The sequence below is a fragment of the Hippopotamus amphibius genome, chromosome 14, assembly GCF_030028045.1.
Source record: "Hippopotamus amphibius kiboko isolate mHipAmp2 chromosome 14, mHipAmp2.hap2, whole genome shotgun sequence".
Taxonomy (NCBI): domain Eukaryota; kingdom Metazoa; phylum Chordata; class Mammalia; order Artiodactyla; family Hippopotamidae; genus Hippopotamus; species Hippopotamus amphibius.
The window spans coordinates 60,387,395-60,410,854 of NC_080199.1; the positions used below are offsets into that span (position 1 = coordinate 60,387,395).

General features: G+C 41.7%; 1 protein-coding gene across 1 annotated transcript in view; it reads right to left on the reverse strand.

Moving 5' to 3' along the window:
* The window catches only part of HTR2A (5-hydroxytryptamine receptor 2A), a 58,196-nt gene extending 51,864 nt beyond the window's left edge, over nucleotides 1-6,332 (reverse strand). Inside the window, exons 1-3 of the mRNA XM_057708000.1 lie at nucleotides 6,141-6,332; nucleotides 4,969-5,700; nucleotides 1,736-1,936 (exon numbers count right to left, since the gene is read on the reverse strand). Coding sequence (XP_057563983.1) covers nucleotides 1,736-1,936; nucleotides 4,969-5,380 — 613 coding nt within the window. The 5' untranslated portion in view covers nucleotides 5,381-5,700; nucleotides 6,141-6,332. The remainder of the gene's footprint in view (nucleotides 1-1,735; nucleotides 1,937-4,968; nucleotides 5,701-6,140) is intronic.
* Nucleotides 6,333-23,460: the final 17,128 nt, after the last annotated feature.

Below are 23,460 nucleotides of genomic sequence, written 5' to 3' on the forward strand. Positions count from 1 at the left end.
ATGACAGGGAAAGGGGTGGCAGTGTGGCTGAGGGTATAAGATTGGGTCATTCTTCCAGTGTCTATCTCACCAATGGGATGGTGTCCAGGGGTAAAGCTAGAGTAAATTTGACAATAGCTTTGTTCGCCTCGTTTATGTTATTATTGCCTCTGTTTTGCTAATTGCATCTCCCTCTGCAGCGATCCCAGTCCTCAACCCTGGCTGCACCTCAGAGTCACCTGGCCATGTCATGGACCAGTGAAATGAGAATGTTCCCCAGGGCTTTTATGTGCAGCTGGGATTGAGAACCACTAGTCCTTCTTTCTCTTGATGCTAGTAGGATGAGTCCACGGTTGCACAGGCCCAGAAACTACAACCATATTTTGGGAACAACATTTGTTTCTCAGGAAGGAACCTATTACGTTCAGCAGTAGGAGCAGAGTTTGGTGCTGGAAGCTCAAAGTCCTAGCCCTGACTCGAGTCAGAGAGGCAATCCTGCAAGCCACATAGGTCTCTCTGCTCTGGTTCCCCAATCCTTCAAATAGGTACAAAATAAGGTCTCCCATTCTGTCTACTTCAGACTGTAATGTGAAGTTTAAAATCGAAAATAGCTAAAACTTCAAAAAAATTTTGGACATCACACTAATGTAATTTGTTCGTGTTCCCATCATAATCGAGCACAAGCTTCACTGCGCAATTTACTAGCTATGGGGTCTTGCAGTGGCCACTTCACCTTCTGAACCTGTTTCCTCATCTATAAAATGGAGTTTCCTGCTCTGCAGATGACGTGTAACAGCAAGGCAAACAACAGGAACTGAAAAACACAAGCTATCCTATTATTGTGCTTGCTATTAATTTACATTTTTATCATTATGAATATGAAACTGTAGGTAGATTCACATGAGTTCTTGGTGTCAAGCCTGCCACCAGATCCCATGCTTTCTCATATAGATATTGGCACCCATGTGGCCATAGGCAGGTGCATTGTTTCCACTTGGCAACTTTAAAACAAATCCCAGGGAATCTTTGGTTATGAACCAAGCCTGCCAAGGCACCAGGTGCAATTGACTTAGCTGCCTGGGAGCTGTCCCTTTAGCTTCCACTACGTGGGCTTTCCTGACTTTTAGGTGTGTGACAGAAGATCAATACTAGCCACAGATAAAGGTGTGTAATCAACCTAAGTGAAGTGGGTTGAAATCCTCTGGCATGTTGCATCATAACAGGAGGAGGAAGAGTTACAGAGGTGCTGGGTGCCCTGTGACAAAGTCCTACCACCATCCTCTGTTCTCACTTTCTCCCTCTGAGTTATGGTGCCTGCTACCTCTTTCTATCCCCTAGAAGCTGTGTATTCTCCAATATGGGGCTCTACATTCTTATACTGACTGCAAGTCCAGTGATTATAAACATTGAGGTCTCTGGGAAACTCAAGGTTTAGAAATTTAGAAACTTGAATTTAGTGACTTTGAAAGTGTGAGATGGGAAAAGTTTTTGGAGGTGGCCATGGCAGAGTTATTCTCGATTTTGGCTCTATTGGTGTGTATGCTCTTATCTGTGCAAAGAAGTGCAAATTTATGTTGTCAGCTAGTGACATATCAGATTTTAGCGAAGAAAAATTTGTTAAACTATTACATATCTTGCAACAAACAAAACAGTACATTCAGGTTATCAGGGTCCAGTGCAACAAAACAGAACAAGTCTACTTAGAGGGAATGAACTGTCGTTTCAAGTGAGATTCTGAAATGCTGTTCCTACTTACCTACTGATATAGTCCAAACAGCAATTATTTTCAGAAATGCCTTAGTTCTGGAGTTGAATCGGCTGTGATGGATGGGGTTCTGGATGGCAACATAGCGGTCCAGGGAGATGGCGCAGAGGTGCATGATGGAGGCCGTGGAGAACAGCACATCCAGGTAAATCCAGACAGCACAGAGCTTGCTAGGCAGAGGCCACCGGTACCCTGCGATGCAGAAGGTTAGCATCAGTTAGTGACCTTGAACTTCTCTGGTGTGTGGCGTTTACCCTGCTCGATCAGTTTCCATCTTGGGAAAAGGCACAGGTAATAGCAAAGAGCAACACAGGATGTTTTCAATATTTCAAAAAAGCCTGATGGCAACTGTACTTAATTACAGTAAGATTACACTGGTTGAACTCAAGGTCTGAAAACTTCTTGTGGCTAGAATCCTGCCGCTGGGTTGTATACTCTGGTTGTGTCTCTTCAGAGTTTCTCTCGTTCTGTTTCCTCTGCCTTACAAAATCTACCTCTTTTTTGTTTTTAATGACTTAGGTCAGGAGCTATGATGTACTGTGGGTTCCTCTATTGAAGCATCTCTTGCAGTGTACTGTCGTTATTTATTCACATATCTTTCACAGTTTGTAGGTTCCCTGAGGGCAGGCCATCTCTCAGCCATTATTACAACTGCTCAGTCTTGCACAGTGATGGCATTTTGTAGTCTCTCAAAAATGTGACTGATGTGAATAAAGAGAAGTTTAAAAATCCAGATTGGGAATTTCTTTGTGAAAATGAAAAATAATTACCTAATAATACTTTGAAGGTTAAACTCGAACTCGGGGCAGGGGGTGATGGGGAGAAAATGAAGACAGTGGTGAAGAAAAGCATGGTGTTGTCATTCTGAGAACTGTTTCAAGGCAGTGGTGCTCTGAACTTTAAGCAGCCTCAGAATCTCCGAGGTGGTTTCTTAAAATGGGAGTGCTGGACCCACCTCCAGGGGTTCTGATTGTGACAGTGTGCAGTGGAGCAAGAGGATCTGCATTTCTAACAATTTTCCAGCTGGTACTGATGCTGCTGGTCCAGGGACCACACTTGGGCAACTGCCGCCTAGGGTTCTCACCCACAGCTGCACATCAGAATCAGCTGGACAGCTTTTCTGCAGGTCCTGATGCCCAGGAGGGTGGTGGAGGTGGGCCTCAAACATTAAAGTGACTGCATCATTCAACTAGCTTATTTTCTTCAGCAGAAATATGCCCCCTAGAAGTAATTCAATACCTCACACATAGAACAGAATAAGTTGGTTTTTCCAGAGGTAACACTAAGGACAGCCAGCTTTACTTCTAAGAGGCACTGCAGGAAGTTACCTGCTATATTAAGAAGGCAGGCTATGCCTTATGGACACACAGCCTCCTGTTTGTTTTAGAGGGAGATCAAATGGTTATATAAATCTTAATTCGATTTGATGACAGTATAAGCAATGGTGTTAGATATGAGCACTTGAGAAGGAAAATTATGAAGACCGCCTTTCATGACATTCCAGACAGACGAAGCTGAACAAACTCTCTATTCACAAATGTACTCTCTACCAAAATGCCACCACCGTTGTTTAGAAAAGTAAAGGGTGCAGGATACAAGTCTGACTTGGTACCTTTCACCCTATTTGCAGAGAGCTTGAGCTAAAAGGAGAGCCTTTTCTTAGCTGTGCCTGGGGGGGGGGGAAGCCACGCTTTGCCTGGTCGGAACTGATGTTGACCCTGGGAGGAGTTTTCTCTGCAAGGAGGCAGCCGAGGGCCCTAGTTTGGGTTTCCGTGGCGGGGATAAGGAAGGGGTCATTTCCTCGCCCGCCCTGTGGAGTCTGGAGGACCAGTCCTGGGAAAGGTACATCTCTGGGCAGGAACCAGCTGTGAGCGGAGGGGCGGCCGCCAGGGGGCGCGGTTGCATCCCGAGCCGGAGGCTCCAGGCAGGTCTCGGCTTCCTAACCCGGCTGGCCGGTGCCAGCCCCCATCTGCTGCTCGGGGGTCCCCCCCTCGCCCTCCCACTGGGGTTTTGGTTCCCGGACGCGCCCTCTGGGAGTCATCTCCTCCTCCTGGAGTTTGCTTTCAACACGGCGGGTTCATAGGAAGCAGGAACCTCTCCAGGATGTCTGGGAAATGACAGGCAAATTAAATGAAATCATCCTGGTGTGACATTGAGTGGTCAAGCGGGGGCTGGCCTTGCAAGGAGCACAGCTGACCCTGCGCAAACCGGCGCACCCCGCGCTCCACGGCTCACCTCCTTCCTCCTCGGGGCTGGGTTGATTTTTTTTTTTTTTTTTTAAACGCTTAAGACTTGCCAGAACTTCCCGTCTAAAAGACGGCGCATAACCCGTTTCTAGCTCTGGGTGACTGCTAGCGTGCCTGTATCAGTAGTCTGAACATCCTCTGCCCACTTTTAAAGAGAGAAATCTGGCTGTGTTACTCATAATTTGGAAAGAATATCACATTCTGCTTCCGGCTGAAGCCGTCCCAGTGTTTGCTGACTTGCTGAGAGGTTTGACTCTTTCAAACTCTGTTGAGAAGAAAGCAAGATTAATCTCTTCCCATGTGTTTCCCACCCTCCTCCAAACCAGATGGGTGGAGTTTATGCATATACATTTTTAAAGTTGAGGGTGTAATTCAAAGGCACACTTCCAAATGAGCTTCTCCAGGCAGGGAACAATTAAAACTGGTGTAATTCATTTATTCTAATGAAGAATCTGCATATTTTAGCATTAAACCCACTGCACCACTAATGTTCTCTCTGCAAATGTTCCAAGGTAATTGGGAAGGTTTTACCACTCCATTAAAAGTGCTGAAAACAGTGTAATAAAGATAAAACTGTCCTGTCTTGAAGACTGGAATATTTGGTTGGGACTATAAAGGAGCAAAAACCAAGTGGGTTCAGAATGAATGTTCAGATATTATTGCTTTATGGCTGTATTGGGACCTATATAATTCTACATGAAATGTACATGTTTTTAAGCACACTTTATCTCCCTACATAGAAATGTACAAGTTTCAAAGCACAAAACTCTCCAATGATCACACCTAACAGGTTGTCTGATTTCTTAAAATGGGAGACCCCAGTTTAAGAGTAAAATTTGCGTAGTGTAACATGGTCTATCCTCCTCTATAAACAAAGCCTTGCACTCAGCTTGTCCCGTGAGCCCTGACTCATCTGCTAATGACACGCACATGCTTTGTTACCAGTGTGGGTACAGCTGTGAAGCTAATGCCACTCACCATAGAGGATGGTTAACATGGACACAGGCATGACAAGGAAACCCAGCAGCATATCAGCTATGGCAAGTGACATCAGGAAATAGTTGGTGGCATTCTGCAGCTTTTTCTCTAGGGACACTGCCATGATGACGAGTATGTTTCCGGCAATAGTTAAAATAATCACTACAGTTGTCAACAGAGCAGACCAGTTCTTTTCCTGGAGATGAAGTAAGGAGAAGCAGGGTGGCGACAGACAGCCCTCACAGGAAAGGTTGGTTCGATTTTCCGAGTCCACTGTCCAGTTAAATGCATCTGACGTGTTAGCATCTCCAGAGTTAAAGTCATTATTGTAGAGCCTTGTGTCATCATTTAATTGCATTAAGGAGTTTGTAGTTGAGCTCAAAGAAGTGTTTTCTTCACAGAGAATATCCATTTCTAAGCCGGAACCTGTAGCAGATGAAGTGTAGAAAAACTAACGAGTTACAGGCTCCGCTCACCATTCAGCTTTTTGTCCCCATGCTCTGTCACACGGAGGCTGGCATGCGTGCTGGGCTCCTTTGGTTGGCTTTTTTTCTCCCATTATTACAATAGTAGGTAATAGAACTGTGGTGGCTTCTGTTTCCTTCCTTCACAGTTTCAGTAGAATCCTGTGTCTGATTTCATTGTTTTCTCCAAAGCAAGGGCAAAAAAGCAGAATGAACTTTTGATGGAGAGGTTGCTGAGTTTTGAGCAATCAGGGAGATAAATGTGATCCTGGTCAAAAAAGAAAAGTTTTGTAACTACCGGGAATCTCACTTAGCTCCATCTCATTTGGTTGGTTATACTGATCATACTAGTTGAGCCACAGCAGCACTGAAATAGCAAGCAATCCAAAACAGTAGGGCTGTAGGCACCCTACCCTAAGGCAGTCAATTAAAAATACATCCAGGGTTAATCCCATAGTAATTGGATGTACTTTGGGTTCTGGTTCTCAGTCCGTCTTAGGCTGAATCGCCACGGCTGCCGTCAGGAATTTCAGCTTGTATTATGTGGCTTAATCAAAGAAAGAAAAAGTCTTAAGCAGAGATCAGCAGACAACTTTCCACTCGAGAAATTCTCATTGAAATGATGATATTTCGGCCAAGCAGCCTTTCAAGCCAGACAGAAAATTACACAGCAATAAAATACAGCAGCCGGAGAGCACGACCACTTACATAGGTCTTCAGGGTCCACACGATAGACACACTTGGTGGTTCTGTGACTCGCTGCATCTCTCATGGTGATGAAGCCAGCAGAAAGCCCCTTCTCCCCGAGCGTCCACCAGCATCATAGTAATTCGATTTCTGTTTTGCTGACTTCAAAAACTGCCTGGGAGAGTCGAGCCAGTTCCAGCGCCGCAAGGTCCGCGGCGGCTCCCTCTGCCCCCGCCTGGCTGGGTCCCTCCCTCCCTCCCGCGGGGCTCGCCTGGGCCGGGCGCGCGGTGAGACATCGTCCCCAGCCCCTCCAAGTCGCACAGAAGACGTCGCAGGGCACAGAGCAGGCAGAGCCGCCGGCCCCCGGGGACTCGTGGTTTCCCGGGAATGGACTTGCTCCCCGGCCGCCTCGTTCACTCCGTCAACCCTCCCTCTATCTGTGTGTCATAAACTGCAAGGTAGCATCAGCCAGGGAGGGCGGACCAGACGGGCTTTTTTTTTTTTTTTTTTTCCTTTCTCTTTTTGCTACATATTAACAGTGGGAAGTTTTCCTTTGTTTTAAAAAAAAAAAAAAAAAAAAAAAGAGAAACGGGAGAAATCGTCTTTTGTACAGATTCCTAAGGCAGGTAAGCCCCGCTGTGATGTTGTTTAGGGTGAAGGGTGAAGAGAGAATGTAAATAAAGCCAGAGAATGGTATATCCTGGGAGCACCGGTGCTTCCATGCCGAGCCCACCGGGCTTGTGCCTGAAGTGGAACTACTGACATCGGTGACTTGGGCTCAGAGTGGCAGAGTAGATTTTTGGTGATAACGCTGATAAACTATTAGTACAATCTTTATTTACTTTTAAATACATCATTAAACTAGTTTATTTTCTTCAGCAGAAATATACCCCTGGAAGTAATTTAATACCTCACGTGTAGAACAGAATAAGTTGGTTTTTCCAGAGGTAACACTAAGGACAGCCAGCTTTATTTCTAAGAAAGCCACTTGTCAGATTTTTAAAGAAAGCAGATACGTCAGAGTGCGTGCATGTGTGTGTATCTTATTTTTACAGAAAGAAAATGGATTCTTTCCTGAATAGTTGAGGTTTTCTAGGTTTCTGTCCATCTTCTTCTTCTTTACATTTCCCTGAGAAAAATTCACCTCCTCTCATGCCTTCAACATGGTTTTGGCCAAATCTGTACCTTCGTGGTGGATTATTTTCCTCAGCTCCCAACCTACATATCCAGCTGCCCAGCAGACTCTCCCATCTCTAGTCTAAGAGACGTTGATCTTAGCATCTTTTATTCCCCTCCCATTCCCCTGCCCACCTCTTTTGCTATTTCCACGCATCACCTAGTTAAGGAATCACCATCTCTTCAGACAGCTGGCTGTTGCCCACATCCCTCGTTCTCACTGCCTGATCTGACCGAGGCTTCAGTGCCACCTTTGTGTACATATTTCTCAAATCTCTCCTCCAGCCCCAAGCTCTCGCTTTTTTGGTTAAAGGCTGCATCCTTGTCTCCTGGGCTGGAACATGAGTTCACCCCTCACTGCCTTCCCTCCTGTCTGCTTCCCTCATAAGGGGTGGGGTGGGGGGGGAGGATGCGCGTGGTAGCCATGTATTTTAGAGCCAGCAGCTGAGAGAGCACAGGCTTTGGGATCAGTTTCCTAGTTTTGAACCACAGCTTTGTAACTTAAAGCAGTAGAACCCCAGACAATCTAGTTGCTACATTTGATTGTAATGAAGCTGACATGTGATAGATAATGGGTAGACATATTTAGCCTATGTCCGGCTGCTCTTGAAGAATGTTAGCCATCTTAATTCTTATGAATATTCTTATCGATTTTACTAAAAACCTTGGCAGTTTGTGCCTACATTCCTTCCGTCTCTGTGGGGCACGTGGTTCCGGTCTTTGCCCATCCCCTGCTGCTCCCACTTTCCTGGCTGGACTCTTGTAACTCTCCCACCAGCAGCCTACATGCAGATGAATTTGCCGGTTTCTTATGGTTTTTTAAGCATTTGTACTTGCAGTTCCCTGGGTCTGGAATGCTCTTACCACCCCCCACTTTGTGTCCATTTGGCAAATTCCCACTCGGCTTTCAAGGCTCAGTTCCGATGCTATGTCCTCTGTGAATCCCAGGCCACCACTTAGCACCTGTGTGACCTTGATTAAGCTACTTAACCTCTCTGTGCTGTGATTTCCTCATCTGTAAGTAGGGGATAATAATAATACCTACCTCAGAGGATTGATTTGAAGGTTAGATCAGTTTACATATATGCTTGGCACATCTTACACCCTCAGTAAAGGTTAGTTGCTATTGTTATTGTGGAGCTTACTGTTAGAAAGCTTTCAGTGCTGCTCCTTCCCTGTGGAGGCAGAGACTGAAGCACCTTCTACAGTCTTCTATTTGAACACTTCTCAAGTTGCATGTAAGCCCTGTAAGGGCAAAGACTATGCTTTTGTTGTTCACAGTAGGGCATATAGCTGGTAATTAGATATGTTTGTTGAATGAATGAATGATTTATAATTACTTGTTTACATGTCTGTTGTCTTTATTAGACGGTGAACTTCCTATTCATCTCTGTACCTTCAATACCAAACGTGATGTCCCCTAATGGGATGTCCTTGGTAGATGCATTTTGAAGGAAAAATGAATTGGTTGTTAGCATGTATTAAAAAGCAGAATCAGGGAGATATCTCTAACTCCTTATTTTGTCCAATGAGATACTAAATTAATTTTATTAAAAGCAAAGGGAACGACAAGGTCCTGCTATATAGCATAAGAAACTATATTCAATATCTTGTAATAAACCATAATGGAAGAGAATATGAAAAAAGAATGTGTGTGTGTGTATATATGGATCACTTTGCTGTACACCAGAAAGTAACACATTATAAATCAACTATACTTCAATTTTAGAAGGTGAAAAAAAGAAAAGAAAAAAGGCGAAGGAAAATATGACGTGAAAAAAATCATCCAGTGTTGGAAAGTGACTCTAAAGCTCTTTGTTGCTAAATCTTGTTTTACTGATTGCTATGTTGTAGTTCTTAAAGCTGACATTCTCAGGCCATTATTCTCTCCGAAGAACAGCTAGGTTTCCAGTCATGGCAAAGCTCGTCAATGAGTTTCTTGGTATATAGTTTAATATTGTGAGATAATGTTTTTTAGTAACCATCTAAACTGCAGTTTCTATTGCAGTTTTGTGAATGCTTGTCAAGGACAAAGCAATATGGGCAAAATCTCAGTCCTTGACTCCTGGTACTTAAACAGAGCTTGTCTATTAACAGCATGAGAATTAGATTTGGTTGGAGTGGTTTCTTGCAGGTGAGAAGCCCCTTTGGGCCTGGTGAGAGGGGTGTGTATTGGCTGCTGTAGTGGACACTGGTGTGTGCCTCATCTTCCCCGTCAGGACTGAGACACTCACTTACTCTGCTGCTGGGAGTGTTGGTAGTAGACGGCTCTCAGCTGATCCTCCCTGTGAAAATTACCCTCAAAGAGGCCCCTGTGCCCACAGCTGTGCCCCTTCCCTAGGGCAGCCAGCATACAGTGATTAGTCTGTTGTGAGCGTATGAAAGTCTGGCTCCCTTGCCTCAAGGCTGGGCAACCCTTAAGGGCCTCCCTGGTTCCAGAGCTCCCCACCTTCCCTGTGGCTGCATCGCAGTTAAACTCCTCCCGCTGCCTAGTCCTGCTTCCCAGCGGGTGTTGGTCTGAAGCTTTCCCCAGTAAATCTATACCCAAGGGTTCCTGGGGAACCCAACCGAAGCCTTCTATTTTTCAACTTGTGATGCAGTGCATTGATGCCACCTCTGGGTGTGTTGCATGTCATACAGAGAACGGAAAGATAAGTATTATCTATATCGTTGAATGCTTTCTTGACACAAACTTGGAGTTCGATAAACAACTGGCTTTACTACCTAATTATTACGAGAAGGAATTTGAGGTCAACAACTCCAAAGTGAAATTTATTATTTTGGGCAGAATTACTCCAGTCCTTAATTGAACTTCTTATAAGGGTACATTTTGCAACTAGTTTATTCTGGGGGATTCACTAAAAATGATGTCGATTTTATTTTTTCTATCACTGCAGTGGTATTCAAAGCTATTGTTTGAAATTTTACAGGCTGAATTTACTGGTTTCTGAAACATTAGTGCCTTATAGATGTTAATATTGTAAGAAAAAAATAAAGTTTGTTGAACAACTGAATCTGGAACATACAGCATCCTGTAGCCTCTGCTTAGAGATTTACAGTGCACGTAGGCATGTAAAAGGCTCTGAGAGATCCTGCGGTGAAGGCCTTTGCTTTTTATTTTTCCCACTCCCCCTCTGGTCACCAGAGCACTCACTGCAGGAAACTTATTTGTTTAAATCGAGTTATAGTTTACACTCATTAAAATGTTAAGATCTTAAATGACTCAATGCATTTTGATAAATATATACACCCATATAACCATTACCCAAATCGAGATATATACCATTTCCATCACTTCTGAAAGTTCCCTTATGCCCCTTTGGGACCTTTGCTTAAATGAAAGCATGTAGTACATGCTCATTTTGTGTACTTATTTTGCTTAACAGTATGTCTTATTTTGCTTAGTTTGCTTAAGAGTATGTCTGTAAGTTTCATTCATACCGCTGTGACTAAACTGTTGTTGTTTTTCTAATGGATTGCAGTCTGGGAAACTTAAATGGCCTGGACGTTTGGGGTATTAATCACTTATTTTTATTCAAAGAAACAGACTAGATCCTTCTGTCTGTCCTTTTTAGGCTTTATTTTTTAAGACAGTGTCCACCTTAACCTCCCCTCAATTGTATCTGATTTTGTTCTAAATTGGCAGCATAGAATTTGTTTATCCTATGTTCATCCTTCACAGTATGTCCCTGATATTTCTATTACTCAAATCTTACTAATGGTCTAAGAATGAGAGAAAAAATTTCACAGATTTCCCGAATGATATGTAATCCATCATTTCCTTTGGATGTTTCAGTTCTGAGGTTTGGAACAAGCCGGACCACCTGACCACTGCGTGCTTGGAAAGCAGTGTCTTGCATTGCCTTCTGTTAATGCCATTGGCATGTGTGAAAAGAAACAACTCCTTGGAAATGGCTAATGACTGTCATCTGTCTTTTCAGTTTTCCCACATTGGTGTCTAGTTTTAACAATATTCGTAAATTTAACATAAAATTACGAAGTGCTGCCTCAGATACTGTTTTAGGAGCCGAGTAACACTGTGAAGACAGACAGCATTCCTGCCTTGATTCATTCACTTAAGGAACTGTTAGTGATAGCACACCCAAGCACAGGGCTGAAGTATAAACTTGGCTGTCAATGGCATGTTGATGGTATTTAAGGTCTGAAACTGGGCGAGATCATCCAGAGATTGAATGGGGATATGAAAGGAAGGAGGTCTGAGGACTGAACCCTGGATTACTCCCAGTCAGGGAGGTGGTGCCCTCTACACCAGTTAAGTGGATCGAGAAGGAGTAACCACTGAGTAAGGAGGGATGCAGAAAGAGAATGGTATCCTGGAAGTCAGGTGAAGACTCTCTAGAATAGAGAGTGCTCAACTGGGTCAAATGCGCCTGATAGTCTGAGTATGATGAGAACTAAGAAATGACCATCAAAGTTGTCAAGATGGAAGCCTTTGGTGGCCCCAGTTGGAACCATTCCCATGGAATGGTTAGAGTAAAAGTCCAACTAAGTGGGTTCAAGAAAAAAATGGGGAGAAGCTGTAATGAATATAAAGAACTACTTGGAGGATTTTTTTTTAAAAAACACAGGATAATGGAGTGGTAATTGAAGGGTGATAGGAGGCAAAGACTTTTTTTCCAAGGTTGGATAAATTGTGACATGTGTTTTCTGCTGATGGGAATGGTCCAGTAGAAAGGGGGAAATGGACAATGCAATAGAGGCAGGAGATGATTGCTGGAGTGCTGTCCTTCATTTGGCGGAAAGGGTTGGGTCAGGGACACAAGTGGAAGGTTTCTTCCATCATAACGAGAGAGGAAAGAATATGTGGGCTCAGATGATGATCAGAGTCCTTTATGAGGTTTGTATTTTAGTTTGGGGAGAAAGTAAATATATTTGTCATTTAAGTTCTATAAAGGAATTAGTGTTGTGATACGGATGAGGGACGCTTTATAAGGGGGTCAGAGAGGGTCCCCTGTGGAGGTAGCATCAGAGCTGAGTCAGAGGATGAGAAGATGGGAGAAGACTCTCAGCAGGAGCATCACGTGGAGAGACCCTGAGGCTGGACCAGGCTTGGTGGTGGTGGGGGGAGGGGAGGTTCTGAGGACTGGTTGGGACTGGTGGGGGGATTGGTGTGGGATGAACCCTGAGAGGTGGTGAGCCATTGTGTAAGGCTTTCTGGGCCATGATAAATAGTCTGAATTATATTCCAAGTACAGTGGGAAACTATCTAGGGTTTTAGGGAGTGAAACACCATAATTTAAGTTATAAAAAGATGACCATGGTTGCTATATGGAGAATGGGTGGAGGGTGACAGGAACAAAAGCAGAGGAATTGGTTAATAGATACTACAGTTGCTCAAGTGAGAGATGGTGATAGCTTGGACTAGGACTTTGAAGTGGAGATGGGGGGAAGTTGACAAGTACATTTTAGAAATAGAAGCACTAGGGCTTGTTGGTTTATGGGAATAGGGGACGGAAGTGGGAGGTTGGTAGGTGAGAGAGCAAGGACAGGAATCCAAGATCAAGGATCTCTCCTAGTTTTATTGGGTTGAACAACTGGATAAATCAGTGTCATTTATGGAACTGGGAAATACTGGGCTTTAGGAACAAAATCAATTCTGTCATGGTATCCTAATTTTATTATCCTAGTTAGGATTAAATTTAGCTACATGTGACAAAGATCCAAGGGTAATAGGGTATTAAACAACAGAGAAGGTTTTTCCTTTCTCACATAAATGAAGTGTGCAGGGAGTCAGTCCAGGCTGACAGAAGGCTTTCATAATCATCAGGGACTTATGCTTCTGTCTAGCTACTCTGCCATCCCTACTGGGAAGCTTTGTGGAGCAAGATGGATGCTTGAGCTCCAGACATCTTGTCCACATCCCAGCCAGCAGAAAGGAGAAAGATGAAGTTTCCCCTTTCCTCAAGTGATACTTCTGCTTATTCCTATTGGTCAAAACTTACATACATGGTCACTCTAGCTCCAAGGGGAGGGGAAGAGTCTGAAAAATGTAGTTTTTATTCCATCTGCCCTTGTGTCCAGATATACATCAGGGATTCTACTACTAAGTAAGAAACTGAGAATGGAAATTTGGAGAAAATTAGCAGGCTCTGCCACTGGCATAACACAGGGAGGCATGGACAGGGAGATCAACTCGATGATGGGTGATGACTTAGAGAGCTGGGATAGGAGGGAGGGTGGGAGAGAGTTGCGGGAGGGAGGGGATATGGGAATATATGTATAAATACAGCTGATTCACTTTGTTGTACCTCAAAAACTGGCACAATAATGTAAAGCAATTGTATTCCAATAAAGAGCTTAAAAAAAAAAGTTGTTAGTTTTCTATTCCTGCCATAACAAGTTACCATAAACTTAGTGGCTTAAAACAACACAAATTTATTTTCTTACTTTTCTTTCTTTTTTTTTTTTTTAATGTTAATGGTCTAACATGGGTCTCACTGGGCTAAGATCAAAGTGTTGGCAGGGCCGCATTCTTGTTAGTGGGTGTAGGGGAGCTTAGATCTAATATTATTTTCCAGTTTCTAGAGGACATCTGTGTTCCCTGGCTTTTGTGGTCCCTTCCTCCATCTTTAAAGCTAGAAACTAGAAGTTGGTTTCTTCTCATGCTGTCATCTCTCTGGCTCTCTGTAGCTTAGAAAGAGTCTCTACTTTTAAGGATTTGTATGATTACATTGAGCTCACCTAGAGAATCCAGGCTAATCTCCCCATCTCAAGGCCCTTAGCCTTAAACACATCTGCAAAGCCATGTTTATTATTTAAGGTAACATATTTATGGGTTTAGAGGATTGAGGCATGGACATCTTTGGGTGTCATTATTCTACCTACATCACAGTAATTTGAAAAGCAAGGGGAATAACAAAGAGGAACAGAAACCCTAGGCCAAGCATGCCAACATTTATACTCTAAATCTTAAATGTTGGAAGGATTCACAGGTTTGAAGGAAAAAAAAATCCCTTTGAGAAGTGGTAAGACAACCAGAAGAGAACCTAACAGAGAAAAGTTTCTCAAGAAAAGGGCCAACTATCAGCAATACTCCAATATAAAATAAAAATTAAAAAAAAATATAAAAAGAGAGAGGCCAACTGAGAAGCCTACTATCTTGAGATGTCTATTTAGATGAAGGCATCGAAGAGCCCATTGGATTTGGCAACCTGGGTTGGTGACCTTGATTAAAAACAAAACAATAGTTTCATCGAAAATGTTAAAATGTACAAGAGTAATGTGGTGGTGGTGAGAAAGGTGAGTTCTGAGAGTGTGAGGTGGAAGCCTATAAATTATATAGTGTCTACAAGTAACATGTTATGGAGAAAAAGCATGGGAAGGGAATAGGGATTGGAGCAGATTTGTAATAATAGGTGGTCAGGGAAGGCTGTATTTGATCAATGACTTGAAATAGCAGAGGGACTGATCCAGGCAGATACATGGGGAGTGGGGTGAAGATTGTTTGGCAAGTTTCTTGCTGAGCAAAGGCCTTGAGGGGCATGACTGGGGTAGGTGAGAAACAGCAAGCAGGTCGGAGTGGCTGAAGCAGCTTGAGTGGGCTGGGAGTTGTGTGGACAACCTTCCTCAGGTCATAGGAAGGATGTGGCATTTGCTCGTAGTGAAGTAGGAAGCCTTTTGATTTGAGTGGAAGTGTGCGTGCTCTGACATACATTTTTTTTAACTTAATTTTTATTGGAGTATATTTGCTGTACAGTAATTGTGTTAGCTTCTGCTCTGCAGCAACGTGAATCCGTTATACATATACTTACATCCCCTCTTTTTTAGATTTCCTTCCCATTTAGGTCACCACAGAGCACTGAGTAGAGTTCCCTGTGCTATACAGTAGGTTCTCATTAGTTATCTATTTTATATATAGTAGTGTGTATATGTCAATCCCAATCTCCGAATTCATCCCACCCCTGCCTTTCCCTCATCCATGTTTGTTTTCTACACCTGTGTCTGACATTTAAATTGATCACTCTGGCTGCTCTGAGAACAGAATGAAATGGGAGATGGATAGGGGGGTAGGATGGAAGCAAGATATGGGTTTCAGGAGAGAGGACGGTGGCCTGGACTGGGATAGTGGTAATGGGTTTGTGAGAAATCATCAGGTTCTGTGTATATTTTGAAGGTAGAGCCAACAGTACTTGCTTGATGGATAGACAGGATGTGGCATATGAGAAAGAGAGAGGTGACAGGATGACTGAGGTTTTATATCTGAGTAACTGGAAGGATGGAATTGCCCTCCACTGAAGTGGGGAAGATTTCAAGGGGGGAGCAAGTTTTGGGTGAATATTAGATCAGTTTCGGATGTGTTACACTTGAGATGTTTTATGACAAATGATTATGCTGAATATAGGGGTCCAGAGTAGAGTGGAGAGTCCAGGCTGCAGGTGTAAATCAGGAAATTGTCAGTGTATAGATGGTATTGAAAGCCATGAGATAGGATGAGATTTCCCAAACACATGAGAAGAGAAAGAAGCAGTTAGAGAGCTGAATCCAGAGATACCTCAACATTTAGAGGTGAAGAGGAACCGGGAAAGGAGACTGGGGTGTAGGCGTGATGAGGAAGGAGGAAAACAGAGAAATATTTTCTTCCCTTGGTCTTAAAAGCCAAGGGAAGAAAATATTTCAAGGAGGAGAGCAGGCAAATGAAACACTGTGAAGCTCTAAGTCGTTCAGTTGAAGAGCATTTCATTATGTGGGCAGTTACATGTTAAGTAAGAGCAGGACAAAAACTTCAAAGAGTATAATCTCATCCTTGAAAAAACAAAATATATACATGGTCCTAAACCGAAAGGAAATGAGTGAAAGCATTCACAGTGATCATCTGGGCTAAAGAGTTATGGTGATTTTTTTCTTATTTATGTTTATTTTGGATTTTATCAGTTTTCTGAAGCATGTATATGTTATGTTTATAAACATAAAGTAATTTTAAAATATTTAAACTAATTAAACTTCATAGGAAGAGAGCCAGGGATGACCTTATGTCCTAACCATGACTGGGATACACTGGCTTCAAGGTGAGATGTTAACAAAAATAGCTTGTTCTCTTTAGGCACAGCAGTTGTCTTATTAAGGATTATTATTGGCAAATGGCAGAAATCCAAGATGAAGAAACATCAAAGGAGAGTCGTAGGTAATTGACAAGTCCGGGAATGGAACTGGTACTTCAGGTGTGGCTGGATCTAGTGGCTAAAAAGATGCAGACTATATTTCTGTCTTGGAAATCTGTTTTCCTCTCATTTGACCTGATTCTCTTCTACTGTACATGGCTTCCTTCATGGAGTTGGGAAAAATACTTGTTGATAGTTCTAATTTTACATAATTGCGGCTCATGAAACAGGATTTCACTTTGTGACATTCCTTAATGACACACAGAGAAGACCCTGATTGGACCTGCATGGGTCATGTGCCCATTTCTGAACCAGTCATGGTGGCTGGGAGGAATGGAGCCCTCGAATTGGGCAGTCTGGGACCTGCCACCTGCCCATACCTGTGGGGAGAGGTCAGGGTAAAGTGACTGACCACTTCCTTGGGACTGTATGGAATGGACCCCTTTCCCAAATAAGGATTTTTGCCCAGGCTAGTAAAATGATGACTATCCACTGTGTTAGTGGAAAGTAATACTTGGCTTATCTATTTTTTTCTATGTGTTTTTATTCAACCAGATTGAGTGCCTGAGTCACACTTAGGTACATCAAGAGGCATTGCCCTTATTTCAGGTCCTGAGGAGGCCGCTTGGTACATTCTTACTGTGGAGGTAAATAGCCCTCCAGTCAGTCACTGTCCGAAAAGTATAAGTTTGTTTCCTGAAATATCTACTCTACTACCAGGCATGACCTAGGGTTGATAAAATGAGTGTATTATCACTTAGATTCTCATTATAGAGCAAGATGATAACCTCTTTCTTATAAGAAGAGCACAGAACTATTGTGAGGCAAAGTATTTTTCTAGTCCCAAAGAATTACCCACGTAAAATTTTGCAGATGCCTGTTGGTTGAATTCCAAAGGATATTTGGGCAGGATTCCAAATTTTGTTTTAGTACCAACTGTGGGCACAGACACCCAGATAGATGTCTATGGTATGTGCTGAAGGAATATTCCAGGCAAATGTACTTCTTATTCCTAACTAGGAAATGTAGTGAACTAGACTGGACCATGTGGTTGTGAGGGTTCGGTTTGTTGGGTCAGAGCCATGCCCAGCTGCCTGTTAGACCTTTTCTCTGTGTTCCACTCCAGTTCCCACATAAGGCTGTGGGGGCGTGGCAGATGGGGACATTAATGGTTGAGGTACTTTTGAAGGAACACAAACCTTTTGGGTCAATTTTACCAAACTAGTCCTATGAGAAGAGCAGCCTGTGGGAGGAAATACACTGACCTACAAAGGAAATAAGGAGAGCTCACTGATCAGAATAGATTTTTAACCTCTTCGTTTCTCTCAATGAAGGCTGTATCTTTTAGCACTTACGGCCTAATTGTGACCTTGGTCTTGATCAATATTGGAGCGCTCTCTCCTTTGTGATGAGTAAGGAAGTTTTGAATTTTGATGGGATTTAATGGGTAGACCATACATTGGATTCCTCCATTCCAATGGGTTCAATAGCTGTAGATCAGTCAATTTGAATACGAAGTATTGACTTCTGCAGCAGTATAGTAGAAAAGGCAAGTTTTCACTTTCATGAGGTCGGTTTTTAAAGCCAAATTATTGTTCCTTCTGTTCACCTGATGTTGATGATGTCAGGCAGTTAAGCTCCTCAAGGCCTTTTATAAAATATCTGATGGGGCCCCACAAGCTACTGAAATGGATAAGAGCATTACTTCAGTTTAGTTTCTCATAAGGCCACACTATACACTGAGATACAATTACTCTTCCTGTTTTATTTTCCATCTCAAATTATGCTCGAATATGTTGTCCAGGATAAGGCAGTACATTGTATACCAATATATTCAGTAAGACCTGTGCCACAATTATGGAGTAAAAACATGGTCTTGTATTTGATTTGTAAAAATTAATCACTCATACTTCTATATACCCGTAAACCAGGGGGTCCAATGTCTCCCCTTTGAAATGCCTTCAAATTTACAAAGGACTCTGGTGTCTTAGAACAAAGAGATCAGTCCTGCTTCAAACTCCAGGTGGAGAGAGAATTGCAGCTGATTAGTCCAATACTGCCGTTGCTTCTTGCTGCTGCACAGTGTCTGTGTTGAAGCCTCTTCCTGTCCTTTTGCAAAAGAAGTTTATCTTCTGTGTAGGGAGTCCCCTTGCTCCTTGGTATCCCGCAATGGTCCCTACAGCTCTTCATTCATACTCACGTGGTGGCCTTTGCCCCTGAAGTCATTCCTCTGTGTTAGGTAACATGGTTCCAGGGATCTTCGTGCCAGAAGCGCAAACACTGAGGCCCCAGGAGGCTGTGAAGTCTCAGAATCAAGGGGTCAAAGGAGAGATGGGACAACTGCATTTCAGGGATTTTTTGAGGAAACATCCATTGAATGAGTTAACTTTGTCTCTTTAGGTCCCTTCTAATTCTAACATTGCTTGATCCTGTGAATCTAAAAAAATGCAAATGGAAACAAATGAAAAAGTCGATAATATGTCTTAAAATTGATTTTTATTTTAAAGACTAAAATACATGCATATCGTTAAAAAAACCATGTAGAAGAGGATCTCCCTTCCAATCATACTGCGCATATTTGATATCCTCTCAGATACTCTCTTTGCATTCGCAAGTGTGTTTGCACGAGTGTGTGCATACATGGGATATACAGATGTATATATAATATGCATACATGTGATATATGTATATATTAAAATTTTAATTATATATATATAAATTAAAATAGGCAATAGAATTCTACTGAAGGATACACCATGATTCATTTGACCAGTCTTTTCTTGGTAAACAATGTAAATAATGTATTAGGGTTGAAAGTACTAAATTTCAAAGATATCACCAAATATCTATCCAAAATAACACGCTAATTTATATTTCTACCAACAACTTATTAATATTTTCCCCACATCTAACACAGTGTTCTTTAAGTTGGCAGCGCTAACATTTTCACATCTTATGAACTACCATTAGGTTACTCTAATAAAACCTGACTCACTATAAAACAATTATTCTAATGAAGATATCTATGAATATAAATATTTATGAAGTATTGATACTTAACGAAAAATTTCATTTATGGATAAACTTTCAAGGCCTCAAAACTATCAATTTTTGGAAGCCACAATCTTGGCTACTTAAAAACCCTGACTTCCACTGGGAGTATCTTCATCCCTCATTTGGAGATTCTCCGCTTTTACCATTTCTATCAATGTTCATTTTAACTGCATTTTAGTAACTTGGTTCCAGATAATTTCTCTAGAAAGATCAAGAGCTTTTCTCTAGATGATTTGCCATAAAGAAAAGTCGAAGGCTATAATATGTTTGGAGAAAATCCTTCAGCTGCTAATGCACTGTGAAAATTTAACACACAGGACTTGTGCAGAGCTGTGTCTGTGATCAAGGTCTTTATAATTCTTCAGACTAAGTGTATGTGCACCTTTACTTATCAGTGTTACATAATATCTGTAAAGGAAGAGAAAATCAGCATGCTCACATTTCTTCTTACCTTCTTTCTAACTTTTCCTTGCAATGTTGTTAATTATATAAGTTCTAAACAACTCTGGGGCTTAATAACGTTATCATAATCCTCACATCTGCTCTAGGCTTAGTCCTTCAGTTTGCTGGGATGAATGGTTACCAGTATCTGTTTTGCCATTGCTGTCTAGTTATCTCTTGGTTGATTGAAGGTTGTTCTCTAGTGGGTTCTTAAAAAATGTGTCATGGAACTATATTCCTTGAGTGCTTAATAGTTCAAAAACATTTCTCTATCTTTACACTTCAGTCTAAAATTCTTGTCACATTTTCTTTCCTTGAGAACACTGTGTGTGTGTGTGTATATAACCATTTTCAGATATGATTTGACATATAAAAAGTATACATTAAATATGTACAGCCAACTTGATGTGTTTGGAGATAAGTACACATCTGCGAAACCATCACCATAACCTGTGCCATAAACATAGCTATCACCTTCAAAAGCTTCCCCCTGCCCTCTTATCATTTTTTTGATGATAAGACACTTAAGATCCACCCTCTTGGCCAATTAAGTATACAATACAGAATTGTTAACTAGAAGCACTGTGCAATACAGATCTCTAGGACTTTTTCATGTTGCGTAACTGAAACTTTGTACCTTTTGACTAATACCTCGACTAATACCTCCCCATTTCCCCCTCCTCCTCCGCTCCTGTCAAATACCATCCTACTTTCTGCTTCAATATTTGACTGTTTTACATTCCTCATGTAAGGGGTATCATCTAATATTTGTCCTTCTGTATTTAGCTTATTTCATTAACAAAACGTCCTGCAGGTCCATTCATGTTGTCGCAAATGGCAGGATTTCCTTCCTTTTAAAGGCTGAATAATATTCCATTGTATGTGTATATCACATATTATTTGTTCATCTATCAATGGACATTTATTTCTGTTGCTTCCATGCTTTAGGCTACTGTGAGTAAGAGGGCATTGTACATACTGTCTTACCGTCTTCGGGGGTTGAATATGTCTATATAGAAGTATGAGTTTAGTGAGATCATTTCCCCTTTTGAAGAGTCTTAAGCTTTCTGCTGAAAGGACTTTTCATTTGTTGTGAGCTTGTGATATCTAGTAAGTTTATCAGAAAATGTATTTCTCTTGTTCTGTGTCACTTTTTCTTGAAACGTAGTGTGCTCTTTTAATGTATAGATTAAATTCTTCTTGAATCTGTCTCTCTCTGTTTCTCCCTGTCTCTGTGTGTCTGTCTGTCTCTTGGCCAGATTCCGTTAAAAGGTTGTTTGGTGTATTCCACTCAATAGGAAGGTGGTCTTAGTGATACTCTTTAGAGCATGGGTCATCAAACTATGGCCCTCAGGCTAAATACTGCTTGCTGCCCATTTTTTCAATGAAGCTTTATTAGAAGACAGCCATGCTCATTAACTTATATATTGTCCATGGCTTCTTTTATGCTACCATAGCAGAGTTAAGTAGTTGTGACAAAAATCATTTGGTCTGCATGTTCTAACATATTCTAACATTTGGCCCATCACAGAAAAATTCTGCTGGTCTCTGCTTCAGAAGAACTAATTCTTTATCACATCACAATCAACTCATTTAATTTTTCTATTGTAGTGACTCTAAGAATAAGCCAGAAACTTCCATTTCCCATCTGTCACCCCAGTAGATGGCATGTGAAAACTTGGCATGCAAACAGACCTATTATTTCTTAGCCATAGACTCGATTACATTTTTGGAAGCCATCAATTCACTTTTGGGGAGACTTTAAACTTTTAAAGATTTAAAGGTAAAGAGCAAAGTTATGATATTTTACTATTTTACTATTGGCCATCCTTTTCGATATTCAGAAGTCTGTCATGTAATATAGCAATCTTTCATGACTGTATAACTGCACCCAAATTTTGTTAGTATCTATTTTGGGGGATGGTCATAATCCGTGACTTTTAGAGCCATTTCCAATTGACTCTAGTGGCTAAGGAACATCATGGAAGATTTTAGAACAGAAAACAACTTTGTTCACCCAACCATCCCTCTCTCTCCCATTCTACTTTTTGGCTTCCATTTCCAGGCATATTTTTCATTTTTGTAATTGGAAGTTACAGTGATTATATACTGACTGTATGTGCTTTTCTGAAAACAAAGCCAGTGAGGGAGGCATCATTTTTGCCTGGGAGAGCGGTAATGTAACCAACAGGCAAGGCACTAAAAACATACAGTATGGTTGATTACTAGGTTTGATTTTTGTTGACAATGTATGTGTTATTTTCCGCCTAAATCCTTGATTTTTTTTTTTTTTTTTGATTCAGGCAATTAAAGATGGCTGTTGAATTGTCCACTACTTTGTGTGAATAATGCTGGGTAATTTTAAGTCTTACTTATTTGTCTTCCTTTTCAACCTTTGCTCCTCTCAGTCTTCTCCAAATCCCATCTGTCTGGAGGCCAGATGAGCCCAGCTGAACTGAGTGGTGAGGCCAGAGGCTCCCTACACCGTAGCTGCGCAGTCAATGCGCCATGCCTGACAATATGCCAGCTCTCGCGCAATCTGATAAGGACCTGCCTTTTCAGTGGAAACACGCTAGCGCTGATTGCCATGCTCTTTGAAATCTCTCAATACTCAGATATGTCTTTTTTTTTTTTTTTTTTCCCTGCTGCATTTGAATTTGGCTCCTGGAGTTGGATCATCGCTTCTTCCTTCAGTGACAGTTACTTTAGTGACACCCCACTGAGTCAGGATCACAGCTCCTAGATGTTAAAAACAGTGTGTCACAGCCAGTATTCTTTCAGACAGCATATTATACACCTGTATCTGTCCGTCTGGTAGGTTAGTCACCACCTACCTTTTGCTTTCCCACCCCAGAAAAGCATGTAAAATTGGAAATATTTAAAAATCCTCTAGCATTGTCTAGTTCTAAGCTGGCATGAATATTCCTTTGTAGATGCTTGCCCACATTGATGTTGAGTTACACTACTGGGTATGTACTCTTGCTGCGTTTAATAGCAGATGCTTTTGTATGAAACTTACAGTCGTACGTTGTTCTAAAACCAAGGAAGAGAAATGAATGCTTATGGAACCATGTGCCGAGCACTCTGCTTTACATACGTGTTATATAATCCTGGCAACAACTCTGCAAGAGAGGTGTAATAAGAGTCTGACACTTCAGAAGTCAAGAGATGTGCCTTCAGAAGTCAAGAGATGCCCTTCAGAAGTCGAGAGATGTGCCCGAGTTGAATCTCACAGGCCAGGGCTGATATTGGTATCTTAACCTGTGTCTCCATTTTTCTCTCTCTTCCTATTACATCATATTTTCTTTGACTATATATTTTAAAATTTATTATGTCTTGGCTTTTAAGTTTTAAACTGCCTAATAACTGCTATTTGTTTTGCTATGGACATTTTAGTTTTATTTTGCCTTTGTTATATTGCTTTATAATATATTGCAGCAAAATTCACAAATTGTAAGCGTGAAGCTTGATTAATTTTTCCTAAAATGAATATACCCACGTGTCCAGCACTCAGGTTAAGAAACAGAAAAGTTCCAGCATATAAGAAATCC